Source organism: Tachyglossus aculeatus, chromosome 19 (assembly GCF_015852505.1).
Source record: "Tachyglossus aculeatus isolate mTacAcu1 chromosome 19, mTacAcu1.pri, whole genome shotgun sequence".
Classification (NCBI taxonomy): domain Eukaryota; kingdom Metazoa; phylum Chordata; class Mammalia; order Monotremata; family Tachyglossidae; genus Tachyglossus; species Tachyglossus aculeatus.
In genome coordinates, this window is record NC_052084.1 from 10,274,188 (window position 1) to 10,293,499 (window position 19,312).

The 19,312-nt window shown below is 41.2% G+C and overlaps 1 protein-coding gene across 6 annotated transcripts in view; it reads left to right on the top strand.

The window, feature by feature from the left end:
- The window catches only part of GPATCH2 (G-patch domain containing 2), a 125,764-nt gene extending 106,847 nt beyond the window's left edge, over window positions 1–18,917 (top strand). For 3 of the 6 annotated variants that reach the window (XM_038760807.1, XM_038760808.1, XM_038760809.1), the window contains exons 9-10: window positions 4,748–4,836; window positions 16,613–17,446. In XM_038760807.1, the coding sequence (XP_038616735.1) occupies window positions 4,748–4,836; window positions 16,613–16,833 (310 nt within the window). In that variant the 3' untranslated portion in view covers window positions 16,834–17,446. Of the gene's footprint in view, window positions 1–4,747; window positions 4,837–16,612; window positions 17,447–18,414 lie in introns of those variants that run through there. The other 3 variants (XM_038760811.1, XM_038760810.1, XM_038760812.1) reach the window with 3 other exon arrangements.
- The last annotated feature ends 395 nt before the right edge of the window (window positions 18,918–19,312 follow it).

Here is a 19,312-nt window from a genome sequence, read left to right on the forward strand (position 1 = left end):
CCAGCCAAGAAGGTACCAAATTACATAGACAAAAGCCAGGACTCCCCGTTGACGTATTGGGATTTGTGGAAGAAATAACCAGTGGACATTAGGTTGATGCTCATGGGAACTGAGCATTCATTAGTTAATAGGAATAGTAGTTTTGCCCCTCAAAACAGACTCTCCTTCAACTAAACATTTGTTTTAAACCAGTGATTTCAACCCTGGTTAAATCATCAAACCTCCCAGTTAGGAGCTGGAAACTCTAATTACATATAGACAAACAATACTAGGGATGGGGAGAGGGAGAGAGAGAGAGATTTTAATCCAAGCAATACCAAACACCCACATTATACCATTATGACATTCTTCTTTTACTGCTCAGATAGCATTATTGAATTTTAATACCAGTTTAACCTACAGCTCTCTCTCACTTTGAGAGAGTCTGCAACATGTACCTTGGCTTAAGCACTTTTCTTCACCTCTTGGAGATATTTGACAAAGTGCCATTTTGCTGAATAGGATGTGAAAAACAACATTCAGAAAACTAGGTAGTGCTTCACATTATGTACCTTCAAAAATAATGAATTAAATCTTTGGGTATTAGTATGCATTTTACACATTTACATTGCTATTTGATCATGTAATTATATTTATTTTACTTTTTATTATTGTTTTTTGAAAGCATGAACTTTGGGAATTCATGGATGCACTCTTCATTTCCCTGGGAAACTAAACTTTGCATAGTGCTCTTTCACTTAACACACTACTCTCACAGAACCAATTAAGAGTGCTATTGAAGTGTAGTAGAATAGTTAGATTAGCCTCACCTCTTAGAGACGAAGCTAAACTATAGGATTTTATAAGTTGTTAGATTCCCAAAGTAAGTAATTTACTCTCTTCTCACCAATACGTAATCAGCACATTAATTTTTTACGTCACCAAAATCCTGGCCGAAGTTTAAGCCCCTTTCCTCCATTTCTACGTTTCTGGCATTTTTTTATGTTGCCCTTGGCTTCCTTTTTTCAAAATTATTACAGTATACTGCGTCAGCAAAGCACTGTCCATAGGCCTGGGGAAATGTACGAGGATAACAACTCCAACTCGGTCCCAAATCCCAGAGTGGTCTCAGTCCCAAAATGGGGTTGGGGTGGGGGGCGCACCAGGTGAAACTGATGACAGAGCCACAAAGAAAGAAATACCTGAATGAATACAGTAAATACAATAGTTCAGTAACAACAATAAAAGATATAGTATCATCATCATCATCAATCGTATTTATTGAGCGCTTACTGTGTGCAGAGCACTGTACTAAGCGCTTAGGAAGTACAAGTTGGCAACATATAGAGACAGTCCCTACCCAACAGTGGGCTCACAGTCTAAAAGGGGGAGACAGAACAAAACCAAACATACTAACAAAATAAAATAAATAGAATAGATATGTACAAGTAAAATAAATAGAGTAATAAATATGTACAAACATATATACATATATACAGGTGCTGTGGGGAAGGGAAGGAGGTAAGATGGGGGGATGGAGGGGAGGATGAGGGGGGAGAGGAAGGAAGGGGCTCAGTCTGGGGAGGCCTCCTGGAGGAGGTGAGCTCTCAGTAGGGCCTTGAAGGGAGGAAGAGAGATAGCTTGGCGGATGGGCAAAGGGAGGGCATTCCAGGCCCGGGGGATGACGTGGGCCGGGGGTCAGTGGCGGGACAGGCGAGAACAAGGTGAGAAGATTAGCAGCAGAGGAGCAGAGGGTACGGGGCGGGCTGTAGAAGGAGAGAAGGGAGGTGAGGTAGGAGGGGGCGAGGGGATGGGGAGCCTTGAAGCCCAGGGTGAGGAGTTTCTGCCTGATGCGCAGATTGATTGGTAGCCACTGGAGATTTTTGAGGAGTGCTATTTTTATTTATTTCTCTCCATCAGGCCCTGAGACAGTGCAACCCAAGTCCAACAGACGTGACTTTCTAGCTGTCTAAAACTTAAAATAGTGTGCTTCTCCCTGTCCCCCGCTCATGGGCCAGGACTGTACTCCAGTAGTGGCAGTTGGGTGAGGGAGACCCAGACACCCCGCAACACGCACCAGGGCTTTGATGCGGAAGGAGCCGTGGCCTGATTGGCTGCAGCCCCAACTTCTGGACGCCCCAATTCTGTGGGATGAGTGCCTGGTTGAGAGTAGGACGGGGAAAGAGTCGCTGCTCATTATGGGCGCGGAATGTGTTTGTTAGAGTGTTTGTACTCCCCCAAACGCTTAGTACTGTGCTCTGCGCACGGTAAACTGTCAGTAATTATAATTGATTGATTGTTCCACTAACCCCACTAGCTACTAATTCATTTATTTATGCTAATGTCTGCCTCCCTTCCCTAGACTGTAAACTTGTGAGCAGGGAACGTGTCTAACAATTCTAATACGTTATGCTCCCCCAAGTGCTTAGTACAGTGATCCGCACAAAGTGATAATAACAATAATAATAATAATAATGTTGGTATTTCTTAAGTGCTTACTATGTGCAAAGCACTGTTCTAAGCGCTGGGGGGAATACTTTTAGACTGTGAGCCCACTGTTGGGTAGGGACTGTCTCTATATGTTGCCAATTTGTACTTCCCAAGCGCTTAGTACAGTGCTCTGCACATAGTAAGCGCTCAGTAAATATGATTGGTGAATACAAGGAGATGAGGTTGTCCCATGTGGGGCTCACAGTCTTAATCCCCATTTTACAGATGAGGGAACTGAGGCAGAGGGAAGTGAAGTGACTTGCCCTAGGTCACACAGCAGACGTGGGGGAGGCGGGATTCGAACCCATGACCCCTGACTCCCAAGCCTGCGCTCTTTCCACTGAGCCACGCTGCGAGTGGTGTAAATACAATTAACTGATTGATGAACCCTAGGAAGTAAATAATCCCAATTCGTTTGCTCTTATATCGCCTCTTCCAACTCTTTATTTGTGTTGGCCTTCACAAGGTCCTCTCTTGTTTCTCCACATCCTTCTCAAAATGTGGTGAACAAACTGAATTACCCCAGTAAGACCTAGCCCAAAGCCAAGGAAAACAGGAGGATTTCTATCCAGTTCTTAAATGCCCTGTTTGTTCCCCCCCCCCCCCCAAATAAAAACACTTGTACCCTTTCATCACTCTTTCAAACCGTACGTTTGTAATTTGTATTTCATCACTCAGTAATTCTACAAATAGGCCTCTTTATTTGAGTTTTATTGAATCACATGCACAGGACTGGAATGTATTTGTTATAGTGTACTCTCCCAAGCACTTAGTATGGTGCTTTGCACACAGTAAGCACTCAATAAATGCAATTGAGTAAATGAATGGATCTCATCTACCAACTTGGTTGAATTGTACTTTCCCAGCACTTAGTACAGTGCTCTGTACACAGTAAGCACCCACTAAATATCATTGATTGATATAGCTAGTCTATATATAATGATAATAATAATGATGGTATTTGTTAAGCGCTTACTATGTGCAAACCACTGTTCTAAGCACTGGGGAGGTTACAAGGTGATCAGGTTGTCCCACCGTGGGTTCACAGTTTTAATCCCCATTTTCCAGATGAGGTAACTGAGGCCCAGAGAAGTTAAGTGACTTGCCCAAAGTCACACAGCTGACAGTTGGCGGAGCCGGGATTTGAACCCATGACCTCTGACTCCAAAGCCTGTGCTCTTTCCACTGAGTCACGCTGCTTCTGCTTCTCCAACTATACTATATACAGTATATATTGTGATCTCTTTAGATAATTAATTTTAGTTATTTTCTTGTCAGAGGCAACAGAGTTCGTTTTTATGCTGAGCTAGAAACGTTGCCAGTTTTGATAATTTAAAAGTGTCCTTTCATATTATTCATTCCAGTAGCAATTTATAAAATTACATACAGTAATATGTAATTATATTTATATATGCACACACAAACTATATGTAGTTTTTTAAAAAAACATGTTTTCACCTGGATCTTTAATTATTCTGAGAATTAATTTCTAAACATCATGTGTGCTCATCTCAAGGATCGTCGGCTGATGGCAAATCCACAGCTCTCATTCAATAACCCAACACCAAAAATCACTAAATTATCCAAGTGCCTTTTTCCTGTTCCTCAGGGTTTCCTTTGCTATAGAAACTACACCGGGTTATATTGACCTGGAAATTTACCACTTTCTCAAGATGTATTTTTAATTCTCCTCTAACTGAGATAAGGCCCAATAAAATACCCTATGGATTAAGATACTTCTTCACCTGGCTACTGAACAATTAATACATCCTACTGAGTTGTGGACACTAGGAGAGAGTATCACTGCATGCCTTGATTTCATATGTTTCCCCAAAATTTCTGCTGCACAGTAACGTAAAATAAATTGATCATGCTTTTCCTGTAATAAATGTTGTTCTGACAGGAGGGCATTAGTAGCCAATTGATAACCTACCAACAATATTGTGCTCTCTTTAGATAATTAATCTTAGCTATTTTCCTGTCAGAAGCAACAGAGTTTGATTTTATGCTGAGCTAGAAAGATTGCCAGTTTTGAAAATTAAAAAGCATTCCTTTTATATTATTCATTCCAGCAGCAATTTATGATGGCGTGTTTAGCTGCTGAACACTTGTCAACAAACGTAATTATGTTTCGATATAAACAAGATTGGTGGCTTTACTATGCAGTTCCATCTTTGTTGGGAATGTTTTGATTTAGGTAGAGATTATACAAGCTGGGTATTTATGTACCTTTTTTTTTCTTCTTTTGTTAATAGTTTTCTCTGATAATTACTTGCAGACAGACGAGTGTGCACTTAGGATCCTTGTGCATGGGAGACATCAAAAGGAGGAGGAAAGCTGCACCTTTGCCAAGTTCAACGACTACAGGTAAAAAGACCCTGTGACCAGCCCACAGATATTAAAGTTTTAAGTAGCAAAATACAGACAAATGATTTGTAGTGGCAGCAAATTAAGATTTGGGGTAAGTATTCCAAAAGCAGACAGTTCAGTAATTCCATTACAAAGAAAAAAATGTCTGTCAATTGGCATCCCTAGTTTCCTCATCTGTAAAATAGGATTTATTTTCTGTTTTCCCACCTACTAGACTGTGAGCCCTGTGTGGGATGAGGACCGTGTACAGCCGGATTATCTGTTATCTATCCTAGGGGTTTTACAGTGCTTCGCTTATAGTAAGTGCTTAAATTCCATTAAAAAAAATCTGTTCTCACTCCCCATTAAATTCTGAGGTATCACAGTTATCATCCCTGAAGATTTCCTGTTTTAAACTATTCCTAAATTCATTATTTTAAGAGAGAATGTCATTTTTTCCACTTGGATAACCATGAACCATTAAAAATATGATTTTTGCCTATCAGCAAGACAAAGCTAAAAGAATGAATCTTTTTACATGAGGGTTGTGCAAAGAAGTAAAATGTGTGAAATAAATATATCTACTGAGAGTCACATATTTAGACTCAGAAATCTAAAGGGTGACTTTAAAATGAGTGATGGGCATTATGTAGTTAACACATAGGAACACATTCTAAAATGTGCTTTTCCCAAGGATAGTTCCAACGATAACATATACTCATTGAACAGTCTTATGCTTATGAAATAACATTATCAAGATCTGGCAGTAAAATAGACCCGTGTTTACATGTTCCATTGTATTGAACCTAGCTAGAATTTTATGATTGCCTGCCCATTACTGTCTAATTCTAAATCACTCCTTACATTATGATAAATTAATTTAGTCCAGTTTAGACTGTAGGGACAGGCAATTGTTATATTGGTGTACTCTAAGCAAACAAAAGTTCTTCAACTCATTTTAAGGTAACTAAAACTTACTTCAGTTTTCTTGCCTCCTGAATTTTTTATGTTTTGATTTTTCAAATACTGGTGACCAAAGCTGACTTAGTACAATCTCTTATATGCTTTTAAAGCACCTTAGTGGCAGCAGTATTTTTAAAAAAAAAAAAGAAATCCTGGGTCCTCAGACACTAAGCGTATGTGAAATGAAAAGGAAAAAGCATAGTGGTTGAGAAGAGGATAATGTAATTTTTTGTACAAGGTGATACTGATTTAACAACTCACCAGTGGCAAAGGAAGTTATACGTAAGGAGTCTGCCTACAAAAAACTAACTTAAATCTCTTCATTCTGCTTTCTTTTTAATCTCATGCAATATAAATCAGAATGTTGTAGGTGAAAAGTTATTTTTCTGCTTGATTTACATAACAGCACTTTGATCATTATGTCGGTGGGTGTGATATTTCATTTGCCACAATTTCACAGAATTTTTCAAGAGAGTTTGCATCCTACAAAACAGTTATACCGTAACTGTGATTGTCATATCCCCATATAAATTCTAAACTCCCTCCCCCTTTCAAATCCAGACCACAGCTCTCCCCACATTCAAAGCCCTTTTGAAATCCCACTTCCTCGTAAAAAGCTTTCTCCCCAAGTTACACCTTTCCAAACAACATCTCAGTACTTTGGCACTCGTAACCTCGTGTTGCATATATCAACTTACAGATGCTATTTCAAGTCCTTCTCCCTACCTGCAAATTTTTTTTGTCTGTCTTCTGTTAGATTGCAAACTCCTTGTAGGCAAGGATCATGTATCCTGCGTGAACTTTCCTCTCCCCAACCCATAATACAGTGCTCTGCATAGGAATAGATACTAAATGGAATTGACTGATGATTGGTAATACAAGTGAAAACAGAGAACCATAGTTTGTGAGAGAAGAAAGGGTGAAGTTAAACAAACACACAAAAAAAACATCCAAAGAGATGGGCCATGAGCTATGGTTTTTAAGGTGGGAAATAGGATGACCAACAGGAGCCAGGAAGCAGTTTCCAGCAGAAAGAAGTTTGGGAAAAGAGCTCAAAGCCCCAGTTGCAGATGGCTGCAAAAAGGCAAGCATGGACTGTGATGTAGCAGGAAAAGAGAGCCAATCATCATGGTCTAAAGATTTGAGAGACAGGGAGAGGTCTCAGAATCTTATTTGGTCCAGCCCCTTCCTCCAGTTGTGCAAGTGCATCTAAGATGGTTAGTTGTCCTTACTTTAATAAAGATTTAAAATAATAAAGAGAAGCAGCGTGGCTCAGTGGAAAGAGCGCGGGCTTGGGAGTCGGAGGTCATGGGGTCTAATTCCGGCTCTGCCGCTTATCAGCTGTGTGACTTTGGGCAAGTCACTTAACTTCTCTGGGCCTCAGTTACCTCATCTGTAAAATAGGGATTAAGACTGTGAGCCCCATGTGGGACAACCTGATTACCTTGTATCTCCCCCGGCACTTCAGAACAGTGCTTGGCACATAGTAAGCACTTAAATACAAAAATTATTATTATTAAAGGTTTCCATATATTGCAGTTCCACAACTTTCCATAGAAGCCCAGTTCCAGTTTACAGTCACCCTTATTCTCTTATAATAATAATAATGGCATTTGTTAAGCACTTACTATGTGCAAAGCACTGTTCTAAGCGCTGGCACTGTCATAAGCACCTCCAGTGCAGGGATCACATCTACCAACTCCATTGTATTCTCCAAAGTGCTTAGTACTTGGCTCTGCACACAATAAATGGTCAATAAATACTATCAATTAATTGAAATCTCTGATACAGATTACCTCTGAAGACAGATGAGACATGCTCATTCATACATTTTGATTGCTTATGTTGATTGTGATGGTAAGATCTTGGTCCTTTATCCCCATTCCCTCTAGTTTTAGTTTTCCAATCACAAAATTATCTAATGTTTATGGCATTTGATGCTTTCAGTTAAAGAAATAAAAAGATTTGGTTAATAAATGTATATTCTGGTAAGAACAATGTTTTTAATATGCTGTCTGATTTGAACAAAGCTTACGGTCCTAAATCAAGCACAATTGCTCAGAATTTCAAATTAAGTACTTTTTTTGGGTGTCTCAAGGAAATGGGTCTGGAAACTATGTCTTCAGCTAGCATGGGAGCATTGTAGGAATATTTTTGTGCTCTCTGCAGATATCCAGTCATGAAATCTTCAAAAGAAAGACTATGTCTCATACCTATCTCAGTTTGGACTGTTTTTTGTTGTTGAGGGATTTGGGGTTTTTTTGTGGGCGGGGGGGCTGGGGTTTTTTTGGTGAATAAGGTGGAAAAGTTAAGAATTTAGCAGACTGGATGGCTAATCAGCTCAGTTCTAATTTAAAATTTTACCTCCAAGGGGTAAAGCATACACCATCAGAAAAGTGATTTAGTTTCATAATCAGATACTGCATATGCATGGGTGTCCAGGTAGGCAGTTTCTCAGTAGCGCATGTTGTAATATTTAACAATGAGAACATCATTTTTAATAGTTGATATGACAATTAAAAATATGCCCATATCAATTTACTCATATGGTATCTTTTACATTTCATTTTTTAAATAACTGCTTTTGCACTTGCTTCTGATCATATCTTGAGATCATATTTATAAGGCTGTAGACTAGCTAGAAGTATTATTGGTTATACGTTTATTAACTGTGACAAGAACACCAAATTTATTTCAGCACCCTAGCTTATTTACTGCTCTTTCACCTTTATATTTCGTATTGACAAAATAAAATGAATATTGATAGAGTTAAGTATTGATTTCTAAATTTATAGCTTGTTCTCCGTCTGAGTCAAAGTCACAGACCCAAAGATTGTGGGCGTATTAAAGGAATGTAGATTTACTTTTATAAAATGGGGAATTATTCAGGCAAGAAAGTTTGCCAGCACAGTGCATTTTATAGTTTGAAAAATGTCGTTTGTAAAGGTGAAAAGCAGTGAACAAAATTAAAGGAGTGCTATAGTAACCCTTTTTTTAAAAAGAGATGAAAGCAACAGCAGTTTCGGTTCTATTCTGCATCAACTGAAATGATCATCTCTTTGGGCTTGGTTTTAACGGTGAGTAGTTTTATTATAGCACTTAGGATAATTTAGTTTTACTATTAAATTATTACCATTGAATAGTATGAGGAAAAACTACCCATATTGACAAATATTACTTGTATCCTTTCAATTTGATTTGTTATGGCAGAACTGTAGTTACAGGGAGACTGTCAACAATCAAGCCTTTTTCTCTGTGTGTGTATGTGTGTGTGTCTTCAGTTAAGAAATTGGACTGTCACAGAATTCCTCCCAATGCAGATAGGTGTATAGGTCCTATCCTTAAAGATCTTCAGTGACGGTACCTCCCCATCTTCTCTGAGTTCTGCTGCAGTATTTCCATACTTCTATCATGTCTCCTTTGCTTTCATACATTACCAGAAACGATGCCTCAAATAATCATTTTCCTGTTATATTTACTAAAGGCATGCCTTGTGCCAGCCATTGTGGTAGATACAGGTATATCAGATTGACCATAGTTCCTTTAACAGTAGGGAAAGCAGGTATCATCCCCATTTTACAGATTCATTCATTCATTCAGTTGTATTTATTGAGCGCTTACTGTGTGCAGAGCACTGTACTAAGCGCTTGGGAAGTACAAGTAGGAAACATATAGAGATGGTCCCTACCCAACATCGGGCTCACAGTCTAGAAGGGGGCCTCTGCATGAGCAGAAATTAATCTTGAATCCACTGACAAGACCCCATATGTTTGACCTGATCTCTCTTGAACGCAAGAGGACACGCAGGCGTAAATGTTCTTTAAAAATGAACTTTCAGGGTTTTGTAGCTTACCTTTCATTCATTCCTTCATTCATTCAATTGTATCTACTGAGCACTTACTGTGCACAGAGCACTGTACTAAGCGATGAGGAAGCTGAGGCGGAGGCGCGACAACAGTGCTCCAGCGCTTAGAACAGTGCTTGGCACATAGTAAGCGCTTAACAAATGCCATCATTATTATTATTGTCATGTCACACACTGATTGACACACATCCCAGCAGAATGTTGGGTTGAACCAAATTCTGCCATGTAGCTCAAAATTGCTAGTGTCCAGACATGTCCTAATTTCTTGCCTTAATCACTTTTCCAGCTGCTTTGAACCTTTTCAGCAAAGCCAACCTCTTGACTGGTTAGTACGGCGGCATAGGATGAACAGAAATAGGGAGCCCACAGCACTGCTTCTAAAATGTGAGGGCATGGGGGAGGTAGACAGGGCAATAGCTGTTAACAGTGAAGCTAAGCATATCACCTCCTCTTCCACTGGCTATTTATCCAGCATCAATACAGCCCTTTAGGAGCCAAATTACTAAACAAGCTGCCAATTAGGCTTGCAGTTAGCTGGATAGATTAGAGGCTAGGAGAGTCCAATAGGAGATTTTCATCTCTTGAGCCAATTAGGCAAGTGAATTACCATCCACAGTACTCTTTGGAAGATTTGAGGAGAGGAAAAGAGAGAGCGAGAGATGGGGGGGAAAGAGAAAGACACACTCTGTTATAATAGACATAAAGTGAGATCCAGCGTAGGGGGTAAGGGTTAGCGGGCCAAGGTGTGCAAAATTGCCCTCGCAAAAGGAGAGCCTTCTAGGAAGGGATTTAAAGGATTTAACGCTGCAAGGAGTGATAGAAAGGGAAATAATAGTCATAGAATACTGTGCTGAAGCAGACTTGCTCAGCTCACAAGTCTTAATCTTACAAAAGAAGGATGAGAAACCAAAAGTAGATTCCAATAGTACATCTTCCCTTATGAAATGTGAAGTAACTGGCTTTTTACACTTACTGGCGTTTAAAATTTCAAAATATTCTAGTAAGAGCTTGGAGAGCTGTGAAAATTAACCCCCAAGTGCCATTTTTCCCTCCAGCTTTTCATTAAAAAGACACAAACCAAAACAGGAGAAACCAGTTTTGAAAATATGATGGAGTTCGGAACCTATGAAAATATAAGCAAGATAATGGGCCAAATTTAATATTCCTGGGCTTCCAAGTTAATCCTGTGCTCTGAAAGCCAATATTTGGCAATTAAGATATGGAATTAGGTCTCTACTTGCTAGTCTATTCAGGACCAAGCATTGCCGTGATCTGTCAGTTCTTGATGAAGTTTTTGAACCAGACTAATGCTATTTAAGTATTATACAAATTGCAAACCAGAACTTTTGCAAGCTCTTGTATCCAAAAACAATTAAACAGATGTGTAGTCTGCAGCAGTATTAGACCTCTGATCTAATTTTAGCTCACAGGTGGTGTCTGCTGTGTGACCTTGGGCAAATTACAACTTCTCTGCCCCTCAGTTACCTCATCTATAAAATGGGAATGTAGAGAGTGAGCTCCTTGTGGGACAGGATTAGCTTCTATGTACCCCAGTACTCAGTGCAGTGCTTGGAACATAGTAAGTGCTTAAATACCATTTAAAAAAAAAGAAGACCCAAGCAGCTGCTTCTTAAAACAACTAATGCTATTTGAGTGCTTTCAATGTGCTGAGTCCTTGGGGGAGAGTATGATACAAGAAAATTAGCAGACTTGTTCCCTGCCCATAATAAGCTCATAGTCTAGAAGGGGAGACAGACATTAATATGAATAGTTTATAGTATATATTTTAAAGATATGTATGTAAGTGCTGTGGGATTGAGGGTGGGGTGAATAGCAAATATCCAAGGGTCAGGGGTCCAAATGAGCTAAACTGGGGTGAAATCAGGGTGTGGAGAAGGCAGGCTAGAAGCATATCTGTACTATAGCTGGGGACTATGCTGTATACATCAACAGGCATTCAAGTCTTTGAGCAGAGGCATTTGGAATTTGATAACTTGGTTCATTGATTGATTTATCAGATTAAGAGAAAGAGAACCCCGGCCCCTAACTACTGCCCCTCTCTCATCTGCTTCCTACCATCTTCTCACTTCTTCTCCCCGCCCTCCCATCCTTTTCTATAAATCGAACTACCTCCCGCTCCTTCTTTATCTTCCTCTTCCTGTGCAACTCCCCTCCCCACATCTTACTTATCATCAGAGTGTGCTGGGTGCCTGGCTTCATCTGCCTGGAAGAGGGTGAGCGATTGTGACAGTCTGGGTATCCACCGATTCGCCCCTACCCATGTCTTCCCAATCCCAGATGAGACCCGGCAGTTCTCTTGTTCCACATAAAAACTTTTCATTTAGAATTAAATCAATCTGGGTTAAATGTATCACATCTCCATGGCAGGTCCAATTGGCCGGGAGGCCTCATCAGAGTCCCCCAAAGGGCAAGTGGACCCAGCCCAGCCAGTTTTCCAAGGGGGAAAAGGACAGATGAACATTTTCATATTTTCAGAATGCAACTCGTCACTCAAACGTTTCTTTTATTTGACTCTTGCCTGGCTCCTGGACTCTAGGACATGCTTTTTCTTCCTACCTTGCAGACCCAATAGTGGTTGGAAACCCCTCTAAACATCAGTGTCATGTGAAGTGTAAATCCTCACTCTTTTGATGTTTCTGGATGTCCTTGGATTGGTCTGACGTATGTTTACTCACCCAGATGGTTCTGGAATCCCAATAACAAGTGTTTGGGTCGGGGTGGGTGGGGGGGAGCCCGACACTCAAGGAATTCCTTTTCAAATCAACCATTACTATTGTGGGCAGAACATAATTGAGTTAGACCACAATTATTATTAAGACCACCATCTCTACCCCTCAAGGAGTTTGCAATCTTACTCCTTATTTAACTGCTACTAATCTCCAATTGTGGCTACATTGGAGAGTTCAGGTAGTGCAAATCATTTCAAGGATTGGCCTCCGTGGGAGAAAAGTGGGGGTTCATTCTTTATCAGAATGGAGACCTGCTCCTTTTTAAGTCAAAAAACAGGGCCGGTTACAACTTTACTTTTCTTTGTGGACATATCTTCTTGGTATTACCAATTCATTAGCAACAATAGTGCAATAACTCTGTACAGTATTGCACACAACACTAGTATCATAGAAGTCTTTCATATGACCCAGACTGATCCCCTTCCTTCCTCTCCCCCTCGTCCCCCTCTCCATCCCCCCCATCTTACCTCCTTCCCTTCCCCACAGCACCTGTATATATGTATGTATGTTTGTACATATGTATTACTCTATGTATTTATTTATTTATTTTACTTGTACATATCTATTCTATTTATTTTATTTTGTTAGTATGTTTTTGTTCTCTGTCTCCCCCTTTTAGACTGTGAGCCCACTGTTGGGTAGGGACTGTATATGTTGCCAATTTGTACTTCCCAAGCACTTAGTACAGTGCTCTGCACACAGTAAGCGCTCAATAAATACGATTGATGATGATATGACCCACCATGTGCAGATCCCAAGGGGTCAAACATTAAAATATACTGCATCCTCCCCTGCAAAAATTTACATTCGTTCATTCATTCAATCATATTTATTGAGCGCTTACTGTGTGCGCTCAATAAATCAGGTCAGATGCGGGCCCTTTCCCACATGGTTCTCAGTCTAAGTAGGCTAGAGCATAGGTTTCTATTCCCCATTTAACAGGTGAGGAAACTGAGGCCCAGAGAAGTGACTTGCCCAAAGTCACACAGCAGGCAAGTGACAGAGCTGGAATTACAACCCACGTCCTTTGGCTCCCAGTCCGGTGTTCCTCCCACTAGGCAACTCTACTTCCTTAGGTGGGGAGGGACCAGCTTGTGGAGAAGTTGAAAGGCCATAATAATAATAATAATGGTATTTGTTAAGTGCTTACTATGTGCAAAGCACTGTTCTAAGCACTGGGGAGGTTACAAGGTGATCAGGTTGTCCCACGGGGGGCTCACGGTTTTAATCCCCATTTTACAGATGAGGTAACTGAGGCGCAGAGAAGTTAATCAATCAATCAATCGTATTTATTGAGCACTTACTATGTGCAGAGCACTGTACTAAGCGCTTGGGAAGTACAAATTGGCAACACATAGAGACAGTCCCTACCCAACAGTGGGCTCACAGTCTAAAAGGGGGAGGGGGGGGGGGGGACTTGCAAGTTAAGTGACTTGCCCAAAGTCACACAGCTGACAGTTGGCCAAGTCGGGATTTGAACCCATGACCGCTGACTCCAAAGCCGTGCTCTTTCCACTGAGCCACGATGCTTCTCATAGTTGGGAACCTGCATATAACCCAAGGAGTGACTGTGAGCCCCTTGAAGCCCTGTGAGTAAGGAAGGAGTTACAAGAAAGAATTCTTCAGTATTTCTTTAAAATTAGCCTTGCTTTATTAGGCATCATTAAATAAAAACAAAACTTGAATTGTAGAGCAGCTAGCTTTCAATCACCCTGGATACTGAATAAATGGAATCTACAGAAAAGCAAAACAACTCCCTCCAGCCCCCATTCTCCATCTCCCCCTCACCAGATTGTTTACAAGAGCTGTTAAACAGTTTAGCAAAACTGATTTGCATTTCTTCTCTCTCCTTTCAGTTCCAAATGAAGTGGCCAAAAGGCTAATGGCAGGGAAAAGAGAGCAAGGCTGGAAAATTTACAGTCTGGATAATAAATCCTGGGATAATCAAGAGACAACCATATTTTCTTACCCTCCTACCTCACCCCCCTTCTCTCCTTCTACAGCCTCTTCCTCCCTTCAAGACCCTACTGAGAGCTCACCTCCTCCAGGAGGCCTTCCCACACTGAGCCCCTTCCTTCCTCTCCCCCTCGTCCCCCTCTCCATCCCCCCATCTTACCTCCTTCCCTTCCCCACAGCACCTGTATATATGTATATATGTTTGTACATATTTATTACTCTATTAATTTTACTTGTACATATCTATTCTATTTATTTTATTTTGTTAGTATGTTTGGTTTTGTTCTCTGTCTCCCCCTTTTAGACTGTGAGCCCACTGTTGGGTAGGGACTGTCTCTAGATGTTGCCAAGTTGGACTTCCCAAGCGCTTAGTACAGTGCTCTGCACACAGTAAGCGCTCAATAAATACGATTGATTGATTGATAGTCAATACCTCTAGCTCCCCTAGCCACTGCACCTTACTGACTTGTGTTTATATTTTGTGGATTGTGCATTTGTCCTTGTTTTTTATGCTGTTTTAGTGTTTTGTTTCATTTGCTCCCAATGAGTCTATCTCCAGTCCTCTCATTCATTCATTCAATCGTATTTATTGAGCACTTACTGTGTGCAGAGCACTGTACTAAGTGCTTGGGAAGTACAAGTTGGCAACATATAGAGACGGTCCCTACCCAACAGTGGGCTCACAGTCTAGAAGGGGGAGACAGAGAACAAAACAAAACATATTAACAAAATAAAATAAATAGAATAAATATGTACAAATAAAATAGAGTAATAAATACCTACAAACATATATACATGTATACAGGTGCTGTGGGGAGGGGAAGGAGGTGAGGCAGGGGGGAGGGGGAGAGGAAGGAGGGGGCTCAGTCTGGGAAGGCCTCCTGGAGGAGGTGAGCTCTCAGTAGGGCTTTGAAGGGAGGAAGAGAGCTAGCTTGGTGGACGTGTGGAGGGAGGGCATTCCAGGCCAGGGGGATGACGTGGGCCGGGGGTCGACGGCGGGACAGGCGAGAACGAGGCACGGTGAGATTAGATCGTGAACCTCTTGAAGGACCGGAATCCATATCTCATTCCCACCTTCATACTCTTCCCCAGCACATAATATTATTATTATCATACTTTTTAAGTGCTTACTATGTGTCCAGTACTGTTCTAAGTGCTGAGGTAGATACAAGTTATTCAGGTTGGACATAGTCCCAAAAGAGGCGCCCAGTCTAAATAAGAGGGAGTAGGATTTAATCTCCATTTTGCAGGTGAGATAACTGAGGCACAGAAAAGTTAAGTGACTTGCCCAAGGTCACACAGCAGACACATGGCAGAGCTGGAATTAGAAACCACGTCCTCCTGACTCCCAACCAAGCCCGTGCTCTTTTCACTAGGCCACACTGCTTCAGTTAGAATTACCGCATGGAGTTCAGTGCTTTACATAGGCATAGGCACTTAATAAATACTATTACTACTAATACCCAGAGACCGAAACTATTTCTTCTCAACTCACTTTATGGCCCTACCGCAGCCCGAGACTGTGTATGCCAATAAGTTGAAATTGCTTTTGAAAATGATATGATGATTTTCAGAATAACTGTGGGGAGTGAATGAGTTCGTTATTAGCGAAGGTTGGAGACTAAAACGGTTTTTGCTTAACGTTCGAGAAGCAGCTTGGCCTGGTAGAAAGAGAACGGGCCTGGGAATCAGGAAACCTGAGTTCTAACTCTCAGCTGTGCCATTTGCCTGCCGCGTAACCGTGAGCAAGTGGCCTAACTTGTCCGAACCTCAGTTTCCTCGTTTATAATAATAAGGCTGTGATAACTGTTCTCACTCTCCCTTTGATCGTGAGCCGCACGTGGACAGGGACTGTCAGACCATAATGCCTGGTGTCTGTCCCCGTGCATTAATACTGTGCTTGACCCTTAGTAAGCGCTTAAATACCATAGTTATTACTGTTGCGCTTTAATTGCAAAATTGCAGTTCTGTTAATAATAATTATGCCTTGTTATAAATGCTTGCCATGTGCCAAGCACTGTAGGTACAAGTTAATCAGGTCAGACATGGGGCTCACACGCTTATCCCCATTTAACAGATGAGGTAACTGAGGCACAGAGAAGTTAAGTGACTTGCCCGAGGTCACCCAGCAGACAAGTGGCAGAGCTGGGATTAGAACCCAGATCCTACCCACTCCCAGGCCCATGCTCTATCCGCTAAGCCACGCTGCTTATCCATCCAGGGCATGAATGATTAATACCATATGTCTCTCTTGTTCCAGGGTTTGTAGGTGAAAATGCCCAGCCCATCCCAGAGAGCAATATTGGAAACAGAATGCTTCAAAGTATGGGCTGGACCCCTGGCACAGGGCTTGGACGGGACGGCAAGGGGATGTCTGAACCCATACAGGCAATTCAGAGGCCAAAAGGATTAGGACTTGGATTTAGCCGACAGAAAAGCACGCCGACAAACAGTGCTCCCAAATCAGGAAAACCAACCTAAGGAAACAGAAGAAATCCTGGATTGCGTTTTAGGGTGATTTCAGCAGATCGGCTTTCTTCCTCTCTAACACAGTCTTGATGTGTGAAGCAGAAACCTAAATGCTTCAAATTACCCACACTAAGCTTTCCAGCTGTGCACAATCCTGCTCCCATAGCAGAGCAGGGAAATTCTCATGGTGCTAAAGTGGAAGCGGAGTTGTAGCTTTTAAGTCTCCATCATCTTAGAATGAATTCTACATACAAAATCTAGTTCACTTTTTTAATGTGAAAGATTTCCAGGCACTACAGCCCATTAGAGGTGAGAGAGAGACAGAGAAAGTAGGAGTGTGTGAGTTTATTTTTAACACCATTCTAGTAATTTAATCCAAATGAAGTGCCCCCAAACCCCTATCAATTTACTAGATAACTAGACAACTAGACATATTCTCCATTTGGCAGACTTGTCAACCTCTTGTCACTAAAACTTTCCCCTTCTGTGAGAATAAACTCTTAGAGTGGTACATATTAGTCACCCACAACCAAGATTTCCCTAAGAACCTGACAAAAAGACATCTTATTGGTAATAAAACTTATGGCATTAAACACTTACTTCGTGCCGAACACTGTTCTAAGCACTGGAGTAGATATAAGATAATCAGGTTGGGCACAGTCCCTGTCTCACATGGGGCTCACAGTCTGAATCCCCATTTTACAGATGAGGGAACTGAGGCACAGAGAAGTTAAAAGACTTTCCCAAGGTCACACAGCAGACATGTGGCAGAGGCAGGATTAGAAAACAGGTCTTCTGACTCCCAAGGCCCTTGCTTTTTCCACTAGGCCCCACTGCTTCCCATTTGTTCCCCCTGCATCTTGTTGGAGAAAGGAGCCCATTATCCTCCGATACATTGTGATCACCACTGAGTGCCCTAAATTCAAAGCTTTTTCTATTTATACATCTTTACCTCATATAGGATGAACGAGGAGCAAATGTTGAAAGAGAAAAATCTACCTGGAAAACTCATCCCGGTGTACCAACTCTACCCACTGTAAATTTTGTTCATTTCAAGTAGTCGCCACCTCTGCCCCCCAGAAGCTTGTTTCGACGTCCAAAGTAGTAGCAAACAGTTTAAAATGGGATCACGGCATTTGGATTTTATCACACAGATTTCATTCATTTAGAGCCCCTGATTAGCCAAATCAAGCATTTAGAGCCATGGCAGTGGAACTGTGGGCCTACTTCATGCTACAGGAATTCTCGCCCATTAGCCGGGCAGAGAGGGAACAGGAGGGAATTGGTTGGCCTCTCATAGATCTAAACTGGCACTTGAGCACAAGTGGACGAAGCATTTAATCCCGGGCCTAATGTAGTCTCCAAGTGTTAACTGATGATGTGCTGTGTTAGGTAGGGGCAGAGCTAAAACACTGCAGATTTGATCGTTGGTGCCGTTTTAAATATTAATGCTACTAAAATTCACAATGGGTTATTGTTTGGCTGACAGGAGTTAATATCCGGGGGTGGGGGGGGATCTTGCAAATGGTTTTTTAGTTTATTGGTCACTAAAGAGTTGAACACAGTCTCTCTCCATCTGCTTTTCCTCCGTAGCTGTCTAATCCAAAGAATGTTTGACTGTTGGGAAGAGATTGGAACCACTGTTCAAATGCCTCAAGGATAGCACTGCCAAATATATATCACACACACATATGTATATTTGTGTATATATATGTATTTTTTTTCCGCCTCTAAGGACTCTTCTTTAAGGAAGGAGTCTGGGGAAATCTTTGTACTGTCACCGAATACTACAGTTTGGATAGGTTGAAAGAGCTCTCCTGTATGAAAAGGTGAGACCATTACCAGACTTCTATATTTATTTTATTTATTTAGAAAATAAAACTCAAGTAACTGGTGGTGTGTAAGCTTCTACGCTTCCCCTTGCTAATAGAGATATCAAATGTCCTCATATTCGCTTCTCCTGAATGTGTCAGAATGTTTCTTTTTCACTGTCATGGCCTTAGATAACTCTACCGAAATGGGGCTGTGAAAAGCCAAATTCTGCAGCTCTCCGGGGATTCCTGAGTTGTGAAAATACTTTTTAGAGTTTGTTTTCTTAAACGATGAAGAGTTTGCCTTCATTGCCATTACTCCGCCATCCTTTGAAGGGCAGCAGAATGCGCTGGAGTATTGGATGCAAAAAAAGAGAGCAATTAATTACTCCATTTCATTCTGCACAACTGTTGTGGATTACTTAGATAATTAAGCATGGCATTGTTAAGTCAAAGCTGTGGTGCTTGTTTTCAGTACAGCTTCCTCTCCTGTGAAATACTGCTCAAAGACGTTAGCGTGGAGGCTTTCTTAGCTTCCGTGGAACTTTAAATGATGTAGCGAAAGCAAAGCACTGCTCATTTTTATCAAGTAGGAAACTCCAAACCTAAAAGCCACTAGGTGGCCCACAGAGGATTTAAAATAACCAAAGATTAGAGTGTAGTAATGGTAATATCTAAAC